The 16,057-nt window shown below is 46.9% G+C and overlaps 1 protein-coding gene across 1 annotated transcript in view; it reads right to left on the reverse strand.

Moving 5' to 3' along the window:
• Nucleotides 1-15,044, reverse strand: part of Plekha3 (pleckstrin homology domain containing A3) — a 21,818-nt gene extending 6,774 nt beyond the window's left edge. The window contains exons 1-6 of the mRNA XM_055600597.1: nt 14,744-15,044; nt 10,437-10,553; nt 7,488-7,643; nt 3,661-3,797; nt 3,085-3,249; nt 699-742 (exon numbers count right to left, since the gene is read on the reverse strand). Coding sequence (XP_055456572.1) covers nt 699-742; nt 3,085-3,249; nt 3,661-3,797; nt 7,488-7,643; nt 10,437-10,553; nt 14,744-14,783 — 659 coding nt within the window. The 5' untranslated portion in view covers nt 14,784-15,044. The remainder of the gene's footprint in view (nt 1-698; nt 743-3,084; nt 3,250-3,660; nt 3,798-7,487; nt 7,644-10,436; nt 10,554-14,743) is intronic.
• Nucleotides 15,045-16,057: the final 1,013 nt, after the last annotated feature.

Below are 16,057 nucleotides of genomic sequence, written 5' to 3' on the forward strand. Positions count from 1 at the left end.
AAGGAAAGGAAAGGGAAGGAAAGGAAAGGAAAGGAAAGGAAAGGAAAGGAAAGGAAAGGAAAGGAAAGGAAAGGAAAGGAAAGGAAAGGAAAGGAAAAGAAAACTTATAGTTTTTGTTTTTTTTTTTTTAATGCTTTATACCCTGACAGGATATAAATTATTGCCTTCCTCTGATCAGATCAATTCAGCAAAGAGTATATAATTACCAAAGAAAAGAGACAAAACAATAGCAAGGCCCTGGACTTCAGAGTCAGCCTGGAGAAATAAATGCTTTAGCTCCCTCGCTGCCCAGAGAGCAGAGGAGGGCGAGGCCCGCCACCGTGTGTGCCTAGAGAAGAGCAGCTGGGACACTGGCGGCTCAACACAGCGACACAAATTTCTCTCTAGCCATCACTTGATATATTTTATTATTATCATTATTACTTTAACAAAATGTATTTCTTGGTACATTTACCTGCTGGGCCCTCTCACTGGCCCATATTTCCTGATATTATTTCAAAAACCCAAGAAGCTACAACAGCCAGCAGGGCACCACCTTTGGGTTAATTCACACTTGTAGGTTTCCTTTCCACACCCCTTTCTGAAGCCAGCCCCATGACACACGGACTATCAGACCTACTCCACGCAGAGCTGACATCCACAGCAGCTGGAGAGGCACTGCTCAGACAGGATTTAGTCAGAAGAAATGGTAGATTTACCTCTCTGAAGTGCAGGAACCAGGGTGGCTGGCTGAACGCTTCATCTAGAAATGTGAAAGAGAGAAAGGCCTTAGCTCAAGCTTTAGTCAAAGAGAATAAATGCACCTCTAACTCATTATCATAATTAACATAAATTTATTCAGAGAAATAGATGCCTGGAGAAGATAGTTATCTTCTATAGGCTCAAGTCAAACCCTCAACACAATGTCAAACTCTCTCCCTAATAATGATGAACTGGAAATTTCTCAACACATACAGGAAAAAATGTTAAATTCTAATCATGTATGTATTATGTAATATGTAAAAGTATAAATTACAGTATATACATAACCAATCTAAAAGTTATTTTCATAATAAAAAGGAGCACCTAGCAAACCAGAAAATACTCTTAATAAATGCCTTTTCTTTTCATTCTGAAGGGCACGAGCAGAGCGTGGCAGGAAAGCCTTCTTTTGCCATCACTATTCAAGCAGCTTCCACACATGTGCCAGTGTAGCTTTCATAGAGGGCAGCATCAGTAAGCAAAGTCTGTGAAGAACTCAGGAAAAAGCCCTAAACCTCAATAGGTTTCTAAAGCATTTACTTAAACAACCAATGAGCTGCAGGTGTAAGCTCAGGAGTGTTTGCCCACCGTACACAGGCCCTAAGTCCAAGCCTTGAAACTATGAAAGCAAAATGACATGCTTGAAGAAAAAAAAAAAAAAATACAGTCTGATAAAGCAGAACATGTAATAAGGATGGGGAATCACACATAACTGAGAACAGCCAGCTTGCCCACCCAGCAATAAAGGGCAGCACTAATAAGTCAGATTATCTCGGTTTACCAAGGAGACAGGGAAGCTGTCTGTACTAAAGGCTTAGCATGTTTATACACACGGGCCCACATCTACCATGTTCTCTAAGTGCCTTCTGTGTTTGCAATGCCAGCTGACAAGAACCCCTAGCTGCATGATGACAGATGTCTGTGGTTAGAATGACGGGGCACCAACATCCCGTTCACAGCCACTTCCCTTACAAGTATTCACCCTCGAAGGGCCTAGCGAGGCGGCTCAGCATGTGAGTGTTCCTCACAGACAGGGCTGACCCTGCTTCCCAGAACCCACTCCGAATAGCTCACTACCACCTGACACCTGCTCCTGCCCCCCACAACACAGCACAGAGAGGTGCTGCCGAAGCCTAGCAGGCTGGGGCTCCCTGCTAGACTGAGACAGGAAACACTTGCTCACTACATCACTGCAACTTCCCCAGTTCATCTGACCGCAACGCTTCCTGCGAGGGACACGGTGAGCCCGCGCTCACCGATGAAGAACAGACTTAACCGTGGGAAATGCTCTTTACTCCCCCTCCATGAATGAACTTGCTGGGGTGGGCAAGAGAACATGGGCACGAGCTGTCCCCGCTGTCCTCACAGCCAGCGTCCAGGAACTGCTAGAACAGAGCCAGGTAGACTCCGCCTCCGGGAGGGGGCTCAGTGAGCACAATGCAGTGCTCTCAAACCTCATCTCACCAGAGGCTCCTCGCAGCAGGCCGGAGCGCACTCAACAGCAGGAAAAGCACACGGAGCCCACCACCCCCAGCAAAGAGTTCTTGGTGTGCAGAGCAATCAAGAGGAACACTAAGCACCTACCACTAAGTGACCTCCTGACACAAAGGACATTTCCCAGGTGAAGGACCACAGGAATGAAGAAACTTGCCTACTCAGAGAATTCAAATCCAAATGCTGACTGCAAAACCCTGTTCCCACTGGGAGGTTCAAGTTTCGTTTAACAGCTCCCCTCAAGAATGAGGCATTGCTCTATTTCAACACTTTTACCAAGCGGACGCACATGCCTAGCTTTCTCTGTCACAATACACACTGCACTAAAATGCTTTCTGAACACACAGCCAAATGGCTTAGAGTGGCAGGGCCGGCCATTCTCATCGCCTTCAGAGCAGAGAGATCAAGGTATCAGTACATGCGCCAAGCTCCTTGGCTGAGAGGACCCATTACCAGCACAGACAAAAGCAGTGCGGCCTGTGACTGCTCCCTCCCCACTGCCCCTTCCAGTCGTACAAGGAAAACTAGGGTATCGAGAGAAGGGAGGCTGCGAATGGGCCTTGTGGGTAAAGCGCCTCGAAAGACTATCTATCATAAGCACCCAAATAAAAGCCAGGCATGGCAGCGTGCATCTGCAGCCACACCCGGGGAAGGCAGGCTGATGCCCCGAGCTCACCAGTCTATACTACTGATGAGCTCCAGGTCCAGAGAGAGAACATGTCTCAAAAATAAGATAGAAAGAGAGCTACAGAAGATCACACCTCACACACACCTCACACACACACACACTTCACTTTATTTTAATGTAAACATATTTATATTGCTAAAAGAAAAACAAGAAGTTCCAACCATCTGAACAGGAGAAGGAGACACAGGAGAAACCAGGGGATCCGGATGAGGCAGTTGAAACATCTCAGGCTTAAACCTGGCGTTGGCTATCTTCACGCATTCCTCGAGGGTTGTGATGAATGTATTACAGGTGGCACTAAGAAGGGAAGAGGCTTCATTCATGTTCTGGAAAAGAACACGTAGAGACTGAGCAGGCTTATACCATGAGATCAGGCGCTGCCTGAATGGCCAAAGAGAAAATTAATTAAAGCCAAGAAATATCTTATCACTAAGGAGAAAACAAAACAAAATCCAGCTGCTGTTTCATACAACTGAGAACACAGGCCAGGACGATTCTTCCTGATCCTTGTCCCCCAACTACTGAGTGGCTGCAGAGACAGGCCTGCCTCCGTGGGGAAACAAGCTGCTTCCATGCTTGCCTCTAGGGCAGAGAGGATTCACACAGCCCTGTGGAGGACACAGCTGGAGCTCTCAAGAGCTGCAAGCAACTCTGGGGTGATGTTTCTGTCAGCCTAGAGAGCTAAGGAGGCCCCAGGCAGGACGTGGCAGAATCGGATCCCGGAAAGACAGCAGTACCTCCACACTGGGAGATGAGTGGTTCTCATCATGGTGGACAAACTCCTGGATTGTATGAACCTGCTGCATGAGGAGGTCACAGTAGAGGCGAAGTTCAGACATTTTGGTTTTCAGAGATTCACTGGTCTCGCTTATTTCTAAGAGAAACATATAAATATCAAACTATGTCATCTTCATATTCTTTGGTAATACACTAAAACGACGATTTCAAAAGCAGGCAACAGAGGCTAAGGCAATACCTCAGGTGGTGATGTGCTTGTTGCATAAATATAAGGACTTGAGCCACATCTTCAGAACCCACATAAAAAAAGTTGGACCTGGTGGTGCTGTATAATCCTAGCACCGGGAAGGTGGAGACGTGAGAACCTTCGGGCTAGCTGCTCACCTAGTTACTGTACCCCAATCTGAGCTACAGGAAACTGGGGGGCCTAGCTGCCCACCTAGCAGATGCCAATCACTGAGCTACAGGTTCAACTGAAGACCCTGTTATAAAAATAAGGTGGTGAGAGTAAGGACTTCCACCATAAGCCTCTGGCCTCCACATGTACACACACACACACACACACACACACACACACACGTCTGGGATGGGGGAGAGGAAGGGAAGAGAATGAGTATGCACACAGGGTAGCTGCGTGTGCGTCTGTGTGTGTGTATCTGTGTGTGTGTGTGTCTGTGTGTGTGCGTCTGTGTGTGTGTGCCTGTGTGTGCGCACACGTGCATGTGCCGAGACGAACACGGAGGGCAGAAGACATCTCTGAGGAGTCGCTGCTTCTCGGGCGCCGTGTGAGGCGCAGGGTTCACACTCAGGTCACCAGGCCAGCACACACGCACCTGTACTCACAGAGACACCTTGCTGGCCTGGTCCCAATCCTTGGGTGGGTTGTTGTTCCTTTTTCTTCTATTTTTGCTGTTGTTTGTTTTTGTTTTTTGATTCAGGGTTTCTCTGTATAGCCCTGGCTGTCCTGGACTCGCTTTGTAGACCAGGCTGGCCTCGAACTCACAGCGATCCACCTGCCTCCTGGGTTAAAGGCGTGTGCCACCACACCCGCCTCCCTGGGTACTTTAATACACAACAATTCCACTCTATTTCTCTTTTTCTTCCACGTGAAACCTGAATTTCTACTTTTGTGAAGTAGCATTTTCCTTTTCCTCCCACATTTTTTCCAGCTCTGTATTAGTTTTTCTTTTAACATATAAGCTGGTAACCAGTTTCCTTCATTGTATATCCTAGCGTAGAGGCTGCAGCCTGTCGGGTAAGAAAAGGCACTGCATCAACACCTGTTCACTGCCTTCCTTCCGGTCCCATTTTCACATTCTGCTGGTCTCCATATTTTTAATGCAGTGCTTACTTTCTTCTCCTTAGGGACTCTAGACACATCCGCAGTCCCTGTCACCTCTGCCGATATCTTTTAAGGCAGAAATAAAAGCTGCAGAGGTACAAAAACAGTGGGGCTACACAGTGAGTAGCTGCTGATCTTCCCAGAGTGTCTGAGCCAGGCCAGGGCCGCTGCTTCCTGGCAGAAAATAGCAGAGCAGCACTGAGCTGTATGTGACCTAAATCAACTCTTGCCCAAATTTAATTATAGTCCTTTGGGTGGGTGGGGGGGCATTTGTACATTCGTGTGTGCTGGCATGACTACACACGAACACAGGTGTCAGGGCCAGAGGCTGACCTCAGGCGCCCTTCCTTGCTCTACGCTGTTAACTGAGGCGGCTCTCTCACTGAACCTGGCGAATCCCGCTCAGCTAGTCCAGTTAGCTGGCTTGCCGCAGGCGTCTCCTGCACCCACGCGCGGGAACACACCCACTCAGCTTTCATGCTAGTTCTGGTGTCATCCAAACCCCATTTCTCCAGGACTTTATTCACCAAGCCACCTCTCTGGCCCTGTCCCCTTTAACCTCGTCCTCCTCCATGTAGGCGCTAACACCACCATTCTACACCCTGTTTCCTTTTCTACTTCACATGTTTAGAGAGTCTCATTATGCAGCCCCAACTAGCCTCAAACTCAAAATCCCCCTGCCTCGAAATCCTAACTGAGCGCATCCCCCCCTCGATTCCATTCTCCTTTCTGTTATATAAACTTCGATGTCCTTGGCATTTGAAATGAGTGCAGTCAATGTCTTTCTGTGACAGGCCGATCTCACTAAGATGCTGTCTTTAAAGTTACGGTGTAGCAGGTGCCCAAATCCCCTTCCTCTTTAAAGATGAATATTTCGCTGCACGGGTCCCACAACAGTTTACTTACCCAGGTACCTCTGGAGATTTAGATTGTGCCTATCTTTTAGCTACTTCTTGTCCTAATCTTAGCTATACTTTATCAGTAATTTTTCTTTGCTATAGCTGAGTATCATTATAAATTCCTGCATTTTCTAACTTACAGAAACATGTATAACTTAGTTTTCACTAAATTAACCTAAGATTGGTTTTATTTATTTATTTACTTTTTTTTTTTTTTTAAGACAGTTTCTCTGTGTGGCCTTGGCTGTCCTGGACTCACTCTGTAGACCAGGCTGCCCAAAGATCTGCCTGCCTCTGTCCCACTGACTGCTGGGATTAAGTATGCCACCTTGCTTGGCTATTTTTTAATTTTTAAAAATTCTTTATATGCATATGTGTGTACAAAGGGCAACTGCAAATGTCAGCCTCTGGAACAATGTCCTCCTCTTTTGAGAAAGGGTTTCTCACTGACCTGGAGTTCATAAATGAAGCTAGGCTGACTGGTCAGGGAGCCCCAGGGAGCCTCCTGTCTCCAGCTCATGAGGCCTGGGATTCTAAGTATGTGCCACCATGCTTTTGCTCTTTATGGGAGTGCTAGGGATTGAACTCAGGTCCTTGTCCTGCTTTTTCAATGATCAGTTAACCAAGGACAGTTTCCCAGGCCATTAAACCTCCTTGTAAACACTTCCACGGCCTCATAACGTATCATCTGAGCACAGCGATGGCTTTCCAATTGATTCTTCTAAACTTAGACCTTTAAGTTGTTCACAGAGTTCTTACCATAGTGGTCTATCTATGTAAGCCTTCCACGGTAAAGGAATTTTAACCCAGCAACAAGGCTACTCTGGCTGGAATACAGACACGCCCTTAGCACATACCTTGAATCCCAAACAATGAAGGTAGTTAGTTAATAGAAGGAAGCAGTTAGTTAATAGAAGGAAGCAACCAAGTTTGAAAATGATGTCTAAATGAAAGGCAAACAAAGTGAAAGATCTGAAAGAATAGGACATGTCCAATGCTCAGGAGAACAGAGAGGAAGGACGGGTGACTTAAAAGGATCAGCACACGGGATGGGGGGGCAGGGGCAGGGCAGACTAATGGACAGACACACTGGGACAGTTTTGCAGAGACAGACTGTAGGGAGAACAAGCCAGACACAGGTAAAGACAGTTAAGCCCAAGAATGAGAAGGAGCCAAAAGATTAGAACAGATTACTAGAGTTAGTTTGAAGCCAAGCAGAGCATTCAGTCAGAGGCCGAGAGAGAAGCCAGATTGAATCAGTCACCTAGGAGAGGAGTTTGAGCCAGAACAGCTGAGTTAAACCAGCTAGCAAGAGTTCAGAAAGAACAAGAAAGGGTGAGCTTATTCAGCAGTAACTCTCAGAGGCTGAAAGCATTCTAGGAATAGAGTGGATTGCACAGAGGCTGGAAGCTTCCAGAACTAGGTCTAGGTTAGCAGACAGAGACAGTAAGCCTTGGAGATGACAATTACATCAGGCGAATAAAAGTTACTCTTAAATTCTCCGTTACTGATTTCCTTCTGATTGCTCAAAGTAGCCGGGCACACTTAGCTTAGCAAGTAGTTATTACAGGGAACCTGCGATCACCTTTTTCTTTTGCAGTCCTTGTGTCAGTCAAACACGCTTTGGAGCTCCCAAGGGCGACCAGCCACCTCTGTCTCTCGGCGGCATTCACTGCCTTCATATAGAAATGCTGCTCTCCTGGAATGATTAATTCCATCCTCGTGTTGTCTGCCGAGTGGACTGTGATGACACAAGAGGAAACAGTCACGACTCGGAGCACAGTCATGTCACACAGCACTGGATGCTTCACACGCTTAGAGCAAATGAGACTCGGCACACAGGCAGGCCACTCTCTAAGCCCCAGGGGCCCCGTGAGAACCACCTTCTCCCTACCACCCAAGGCGGCAATGGCAACAAAACAGGGACAGCAGATGACAGTAAAACAGATAATTCGCTTTTACCCATACTAGGACTTCAACACTGTCATCCAAGGAAGCAAAACATCAATTCCGGGGGGAGGGACGGGTAGACGGGGACACAGCAGCAGGGTCACTTAAACCCAAACACAAAGCATGACTCCAAGAAACTAAACAGCAGCTTCAAGACAGGGAGGTGGATTAGCAGATCTTTAATTTCCACTTGTTTGGCATTTCCTTGTTTGTCCATCTGCCTGCCGTGACAGGGTCTTCTATGTAGCTGAGGCCAGCCTGGCACTCACTACTTAAACTAGAGTATCCTCAAACTTTCTTCTCAGCTGTCCAGGCCTGGGATTACACGTGAGTGTCACCACATCCACACAGCTCCTGCCAAATTAATTTACTGTGGCATTATACATGTGTACATTTGCTGGGATCTTGATCGTCAAAGGACACCATGGACAGAACAAAAGCAGAGCGGGACAACCTTGCAAACTCATTACATTATACAAAGAACAGCTATGAATCAATATAAAAGATAGCCACGTTCAGAAAGAGGGACAGAGACCAACAGGGAACTTAGAAAAGATAATGATAATAAAAGCCCTTGCAGGTCGTGCGGGGCATGTTCTGCACCTCGGAGCCATACCCTGCGCCCTGGGAAACGTGTTCCTGAAAATTTGTTAGCATGTACAGTACACTTTATTTGGGTCCATCGTGGTAACATGGACTATCACAGCAATGTGTTCAGTCCCTGTCCACCCCCAACCCCACAGTCAACGAAAAAAAGTGGGAGTTGATAGCCAGGGAGTAGGTGAGAGGGCTGAAGAGCTGAAAACTAAGATGAAATCTCTGTGGCAAATAGGAACTCTACTAAACTGACCTAACAAGAGCTGCCCAGGATATGCAAGGCCCTAGGTCCAGTCCCAAGAACACCCCGCCCCCCAAAAAGGGATTTTCGTTTCTCTTAACCACCTGTTAGAGCTGAATAAAAATTCTCTGAATGTGTTTTGTAAGCCCGTTTCAACATCGGCTCATAAACTACTTACAAAGCAGCACTTCTAAATGTTCACGGGTGATGAGGGCACAGCTAAAAATGAGCTATAAAGACCCCAGCAATGAGGACATGGCAAGCTAAGACTTACTGGCAAATGATTGTGAAAAATACAAAATAGTGGCCCTTACTTTTAGGGAACACACAAGAGTAACAGCTCAAACTAATATATGTCTATAGTTTATAAAATCATGACACTCTTCCATTAGAACAGTAATGATTCTTAATTTAAAAGTGAACAGTGAAGACACAAACACACACACACTCAGCAAGCATATACATTTTAAGAACTCTCCCAGGACAGTATGATCTAGCCCAAGCTGACAATGTTGCATGATGATAATCCCAGCATGGAGAGAAAAAGTAAAAACACTGAGTTCCAGGCCAACCTAGGCTACACACTGTCTCAAAAAAAAAAAAAAAAAAAAAAGAGAAGAGAAGGAAATGGAAGGAGAAATGATGGTATTACTACTGAGTTTGAGATAAAGAGGCAGAACTCTAGCTGGAGAATATTAACCCAGGGGCTGAAAAGACCTGGCTGTTCTTCCAGAGGACCTAGTCCAAGTCCCAGGACCCACATGGCAAATCACAACTGTCTGTAAGTCCTGTTCCAGGGGATTTAACACCCTCTCAGCAATACACACAAAATAAAACTTAAATAAAAAAAAAAGAATATGAATTCAAGGCAGAAAGAGAGAGAGGGAGAGGAAGAGGGAAGAGAGGAAGCGGAAGAGAGAGAGAGGAAGAGGGAGAGAGAGAGAGGAAAGAAAGAAAGAAAGAGAGAGAGAGAGAGAGAGAAAGAAAGAAAGAAAGAAAGAAAGAAAGAAAGAAAGAAAGAAAGAGAAAAGGGAAAACTTCCTTCCCTCCTTGGCTAATCTTACTTAGAATTACCATAAAATCATGCCAACCCAGCCCTGGAAAATGCAGCTCACTGCATTCATCTCATTAAGCAAATGCATAGGACAGAATTCCTCTAGACTTTTGCAGGCTTTGAGCAAGCCCTCACGCTGGACTGAAGTATTCAAACTCTGAGGGGAAAGGCCTGGAGGGGACTGAACATTTGTTCCTCTGGTCCTGTTTCCCTTTCAGTCCTCCTTGAAGAATTTAAATCTCCACATCATTTTATCTGATTTCACTCTACCCACCTTCACCCACACCCTTCAGGCACATACAAGAATGCACCCCATGTCCTTCCGTTACTCCCCTTCAGAAAGAGGAAACCCTCTCTATTACACGCGAATGCTCAACTCCAGTCAGAATCCAAGCTTTAAACATCCACTCTGCACTCTATCCCACAGAGATGGCCCGCCTCAGCTACAGAGCTCAGCTTCAACCTTCCAAAATCTTTCCTTGAGGATGAAACAGAACACATCTAGACGACACAAGAAATTATCTATCGAGTCAACCTGGGAAAAGCTAATTTGAATTTCAATGCAGGAGATATTTATAAAGGGGGAATACCAAACCTGTGTTCAACAGCGCTACCTGCTCCCCTTGACTGCTTCAGAGGAGGATGTGAAAATCTGTAGAAGGAGCAGGCTACAGAAACCCCTGCTCCCTTACCTTTAATCTCGCACACGGCCATCTTTATGCTCCCTTTGCTCCCTTTGCACACATCATCCTGTGAGTCATAGTACGACAGGATTCCATTATCTAGAACGAACCATCGAGGCTGCCAACCTGGAGCGGACAGAAATCAAAACAGGTTAATCGATTATTTTTACCACAGAGAAAATCGATTTCAGCCACATGAGTTCTGGACTCTCCACGGTGAAATTTGTAATGGCCAACATGTGCCCAAAATGTCCTGCAATCTCTAGACAGATAAAGACTCACAGCCTTCTCTTTAACAACCCAAAAACCACTACCGCAGCCCCATCCAAGCACAATATAACTGGCCCAGCCTTCATGAGAACAGATGCAGAATTAGCATTTCTTTTCCAAAATGTCTGGAACCAGCAGCGGTTCGATGTCAGATTTGGGATTTGCATATGCAGATGAGATATATGGAGAATGGGGCTCCAATCTAAACACGAAATCCATGTGCAGCTTACACATCACCCAAAGGTGACTTTATAGCGTGCTTTGGTTCCTGACGGCGTCCTATCACAGGAGGTCATGTTTGGTGTTTTCCACTTGTAAGTGTCCCTTCAGCACTTAAAAATCTTTGGTTTTGGAAGCATTTCAGATTAAGGTTGCTCTTCTTGTAATGGAAAAAAACTACAGGAAACAGAGGTTTTGCCCCAGTTCTGTTACCACTCTTGGCAGCTAACATAGAGTAACTGTTTTCATCCCAACAAGTCTCTAAAATTCTTTCTCCCAAACAGACGACTGAACAAGCTGACCAACTCCCAAGTGCAGAATGTGGCCTTCCTTTACTGACAGAAGATGCTACCTCCAGGCAAATAAATGCACTCAGACTCAAAGAAAGCTAAAGAAATTCCCATTTTTTTAATGCAGACATGATAACCTATAGAAAGAGCAGATTCCCTCCCACCCTTCCTCCCTTCTCTGCTGCTACACAGCTAAGGCAGAAATACTTTTAACTTCAACCATTCATCTCTTTGACATTTCCTCAGCAACTAAAGCATACACCCATCAGACTAGCTTCAGAGGCAAAGTCTGTAACCAAGAGTGATGACTTCCCTCAGTGCTGCAAGCCAAACTCATGTTCCCTGGAATCTTACCTCGCAGGCTAACAGAGAGCTACCATCAACTAAGAACATAGTGAGCGTGCCGGAAGGAGTGTGGCTGTCCGTTTTCTTTCCATCACTATACGTCACAATACAGTGTAAGTGGTCCCACGAGACACACCACATTAAACCACTCTGGCCCTACGCACCCAAACAATTCATAAGTTCATGTTTTCCAGGTTCAGGCAGTACCAAGACAGAACACCTCATAACAAGACATAAAACTTAGGGTTCACCAACAACGCTTTTGAAATGACAATGCTGTGTTATGGTTACTGTTGTCAAGTTGACAAACTCCAGGTGGGCCTCAGGCAGGCTATATTGATTACATTAATGAACGAATGAAGAGCCTTCTTAACTGCATGCAGGGTTACTCCTGGTCAGGGGATGCGGGATGGTATGAAATGGAGACAGAGGCACTTGATGTAAGTAGCTGCCTTTGTCACTGTGACTTCCTAGTAAGGATAACCTCAACTGAGAGCCAAATAAAGCCCTCTTACCTAGGTTGCTTCTGCCAGAATATTTTATCACAGCAATGGGACACTGAGTCGATATAAACAGGTTAAATTTTACTTTCTATTCCTTGCTTAAGAAGGGGGAGAGGGACGTTTTAGACCTACCCATTAGGAAAAATAACTTCAGGCACCAAGAAAATAGAGTTTTATAAACACTGCATTCCCTAGAGAGGGCTGCCAGGCTAGAGGAGAAGTTCTTTTGGTACATACACTTCACTTCGTTCCTCACTGCACAGTGGCACACTCGCACACAGCAGGTGCTTTAAAAAGATGGGTTTCCGGAGACTGGAGAGATGGCTGGCACTGTTGAGAGTACATGCTGCTCTTCCAGAAGATACAAGTTCGGTTCCCACATCAGGCAGCTCACAACTGCCTGTAGCTCCAGCTCTAGAGGCTACATGAATGCATGCGAGTGCGCGCGCACACACACAAACACACAAACACACACACACACACACACACACACGCAAGCACACACACAGATATAAATATGGAGGAAAGGGCGGGGCAGAAGTAATCTGAATACAGTACTCCCATATGAAAGTCTAGAAAAAATTAAAATCATAATAAAAAGGGCTTTGGAGGCAGCACTTGCCCAGCATGTAACGGTAACACAAAGAAATAATTTTTAAATGTATGTCCACAATGACTAAAAAAAAAAAAAAAAGAATTCTTTCCAAACACTAACTCACCACAGCAAAAAAATTATAAGGAGGGGGTGTTAAAAATAGTCTTCCACCTCAGTCAAGAAGCCAAATTCTGGTTTTCGAAAAGCCTTACTGTACATTATTGCCATATATGATGCAACAGCTCTTCAAAATGAACTGAGCAAATGATTCACTTAGAATTTGTAGGAACTGAGAAAGCCATGTGGCTGAGTATATTCATCTAATCAAGCCTGCTGATTATCTCTACACACCATTTTGAAGAAATATTTAACCTAACTTTGTCTAATTGGTTCACGCATTTATAGTATGGTAAAAGGATTGGTAATTACTTTTATTGAGAAAGATTATTTCCTTTTTCAATTTCTACAAGCAGTTTTCTCAACCTACTAAATGTTACAAAAACACGTGCTATTAAGAAACAGTCAGAACACTCTCAGAGCACCAGAAGGTTCCTTAAAGGCCAATCAGTATAAATGGCTGTTCATCCTTCTCACCCAACAGTCTAAAATTAATAACTGAACATACTGTGAAGCCAACTTTACATTTAAGGAAACGGAATCGTCCCAAACACAGGCTCTACAATGCTTTACTGGAAGTTAAACCAAAATGATCCATAAAAACCAAAACCACAGCGTCTGTTGGTGCTCAGTATCACACAGGCCAGGAGGGCTCCTCCCAAGAGCACACAGCCCACCCCAAGCGAAATTCCCCCTTCAATTATGACTCATGGCAGTAACTGCCTTCTGCTTCGGGCCATGCTGAAAATATCCCTCTGGCATGGCCTCCAAAGACAGAGTGCTCAAACACCACACCTCAACCAGCCATCTGTGTTCACGACTGCCCAAAAGAGAACTCTTACCAAAAAGTACCTGCCTAATGTCTTGCTGCTTCCAGTAAAAATGTGTCCTTTACATGATTATTTGGCTTTTCCATCTGAGCAGAAAACATCAGGCTATTGTGCACATTAAGCCATTTGCTATCTTAAATCTGGCTTTTGCATATATGTGCATTTTTTTTAAGCTTTCAGCCCTTAGAGGGTTTATCTGCAAACTCCCAGGAGATAAGGGACACTAGTTGAGTATCAGAAAATGACTGCAGGGCTCAATATTTTGGGCAGCCAGGCAACGACTGTCTGTTCCTGGTTACTAAGAGTCTGAGTGCTGCCCAAATTCCCTTAAATCGTTGAGATCTTGGGATTCGGAAATTGGAAGGGACCTCTGCGACAAAACAGCTAACCACCCAGGCCTTGGCCAAATGGGATCCTAAAAGAATCCCGCACTTGCCTTTAGTGTTGGTTATAGCAGAAAGCACAGGGTGTGGATTTAAAGTGTTTTTTGAAAGCCAGGCTTCGAATGTCACAGGCAGGGATGTTGCCGCTGCTGCCGATCCCATTTCTACACAATTGGCTTTCCTCTGACTACCTCCCCGTGAAACCTGCCTGCTCTTTCCTGTGCAGCACTCTATTTCTCACAATGACCCGAATTCCCATGCTGTTGAAAATGCGCTTTCTTCCACTGTGTCTCACGATCACCCGAATTCCCAAATCTCACTGAAAACCAGTCCCGAAGACATTCATTCTCTGAGGATGGCTTCCAAAAGCACACTTGATGAGCTCAGACAACCTCAACAAGTGGACTTTCAAACCGGTGGTAAGAAAATATAAAGGCATATAGAAAAAAAAAAAAATCTTACGAAATGATTTGCTACACACACACTTAACAAAATGCTGTCCACAGAGAGTGGATGAAAGCGGAGATTTTAAGAACACACTAAGGGTGATGGGGGGGGGGGGTTGTTTCCAAGGATCAAGGGGCAACGCAGGTTTCCAGTGCGTGTCCCATCCACGGGATGGCGCGCGGTCTCAAACTCCGGTTCGAAGGGGCCGGGGAATGAGGGGCAGAGAGTGTGTGCGTGTGTGTGCTGGGGGGTGGGGAGGGGGAATCGGGCCTGGACTGAGTCCCGCGGCTTCAACAGGGCCGGCCGAGAGCCCGTACCTGTGAGATAGTTGGTCCACTTGTACAGAACCCCCTCCATGCTTCAGAGCCCGGCGCCGCGCATCCTCCTGGCCCGGCGCCGGCCGCGCTGCTGCGGAGGCGCGGGGCCCGCAGCCCTCCGCCCCGACCCGGCGGCCCTGTCAGAGGCCCGGCCGGCGGGCGCCGCGTGCTGCTCGGAGGCCGCGAGGCGCGGACATTCCCGGCGGGAAGGGCGCGCCGACCCCCGGGGCGACCCCAGCCCCGCCGGCCCCCCGCTCCGCCGCCGCTCCGCGAGCCCCGGCGCGGCCCTGCTGCGCGCCCGCCTTCCTTCCCCCCGGGCTCCCGGTTTGTTTTCATTGACCCCGACGTCGCTTTCACTTCCTGGATGAAAGGGGCCGGCTCGGCCCGCCAAACCCCTCCCCCGCGGCGGGGCTGCGGACGGCCGCGCGCCCGGGGCTGCGCCGCGCGCCCCCGCGCCCGGGGTGCCTCCCCCGGTCCCGGCTCCCCGGGTCTCTCCGCCCCCCAACGCCCCGCGCGCCCTGCCCCGGGCCCCCTAAACTAAGGGCCGCGCTTTTCGTGGCGCTCCGGGAGAGTAGGAGCTACCTCCTAGGAAAAGCTGGCTGCGGTGGCCCGGCCCCGGAATCCCTGCACTCAGGGGCTGAGGCAGGAAGGCCAGCCTGGGCTACTGCGAGAGACCCTTTCTTAAAAGAAGGAAAGGAAAGGGGGGACACAGCAGGAACATGCAGGCTGCTAAGGTCTTAGGGTTGGCGAGGTGACTCCCCAGCTAGTCTCCAGAAGCTTGTTGGCCAGGAGTACTGTCCTGGGGACACACATAGTGGAAGGAGAGAACGCTATTCTGTAAACTGTCCTTTGACCTCTACACGTGGGCGCGCTCGCTCTCTCTAACACACACACACACACACAAACACATTTTCTTTCACTGTTTTTTATGCGGTACATTGTGATGTACGCCTTTAATCTCAGCATTCAGGAAGCAGGGGCAGGCAGATCTCTGTGAGTTCAAAGCCAGCTTGGTCTACTTAGTGAATTCCAGGCCAGCCAGGGCCACATAGTGAAACCCTGTCACCGATAAATAAATAAATGAAAGAAAGAAAGGGTTAAAATGAGGCCAAGTTTTGTTTTTTAATCTCACTTGGAAGAAAGCTTTTACACAACTTGACAATTTTCAGATTTTGAGAGCTCCGCAAATTCCAGACAACCCCATAAAGCATTGAGGTAGTGAAATGCCTGGCTTGCCCTTCCAGGAGGGCTGACTGAATAGGGTAATCTGGATATTCACTTGATGAATTGGTGGGTAGATTGGTGGGATATTCA

This window comes from Psammomys obesus, unplaced genomic scaffold (assembly GCF_907164565.1).
Source record: "Psammomys obesus unplaced genomic scaffold, mPsaObe1.curated_primary_1811, whole genome shotgun sequence".
Taxonomy (NCBI): domain Eukaryota; kingdom Metazoa; phylum Chordata; class Mammalia; order Rodentia; family Muridae; genus Psammomys; species Psammomys obesus.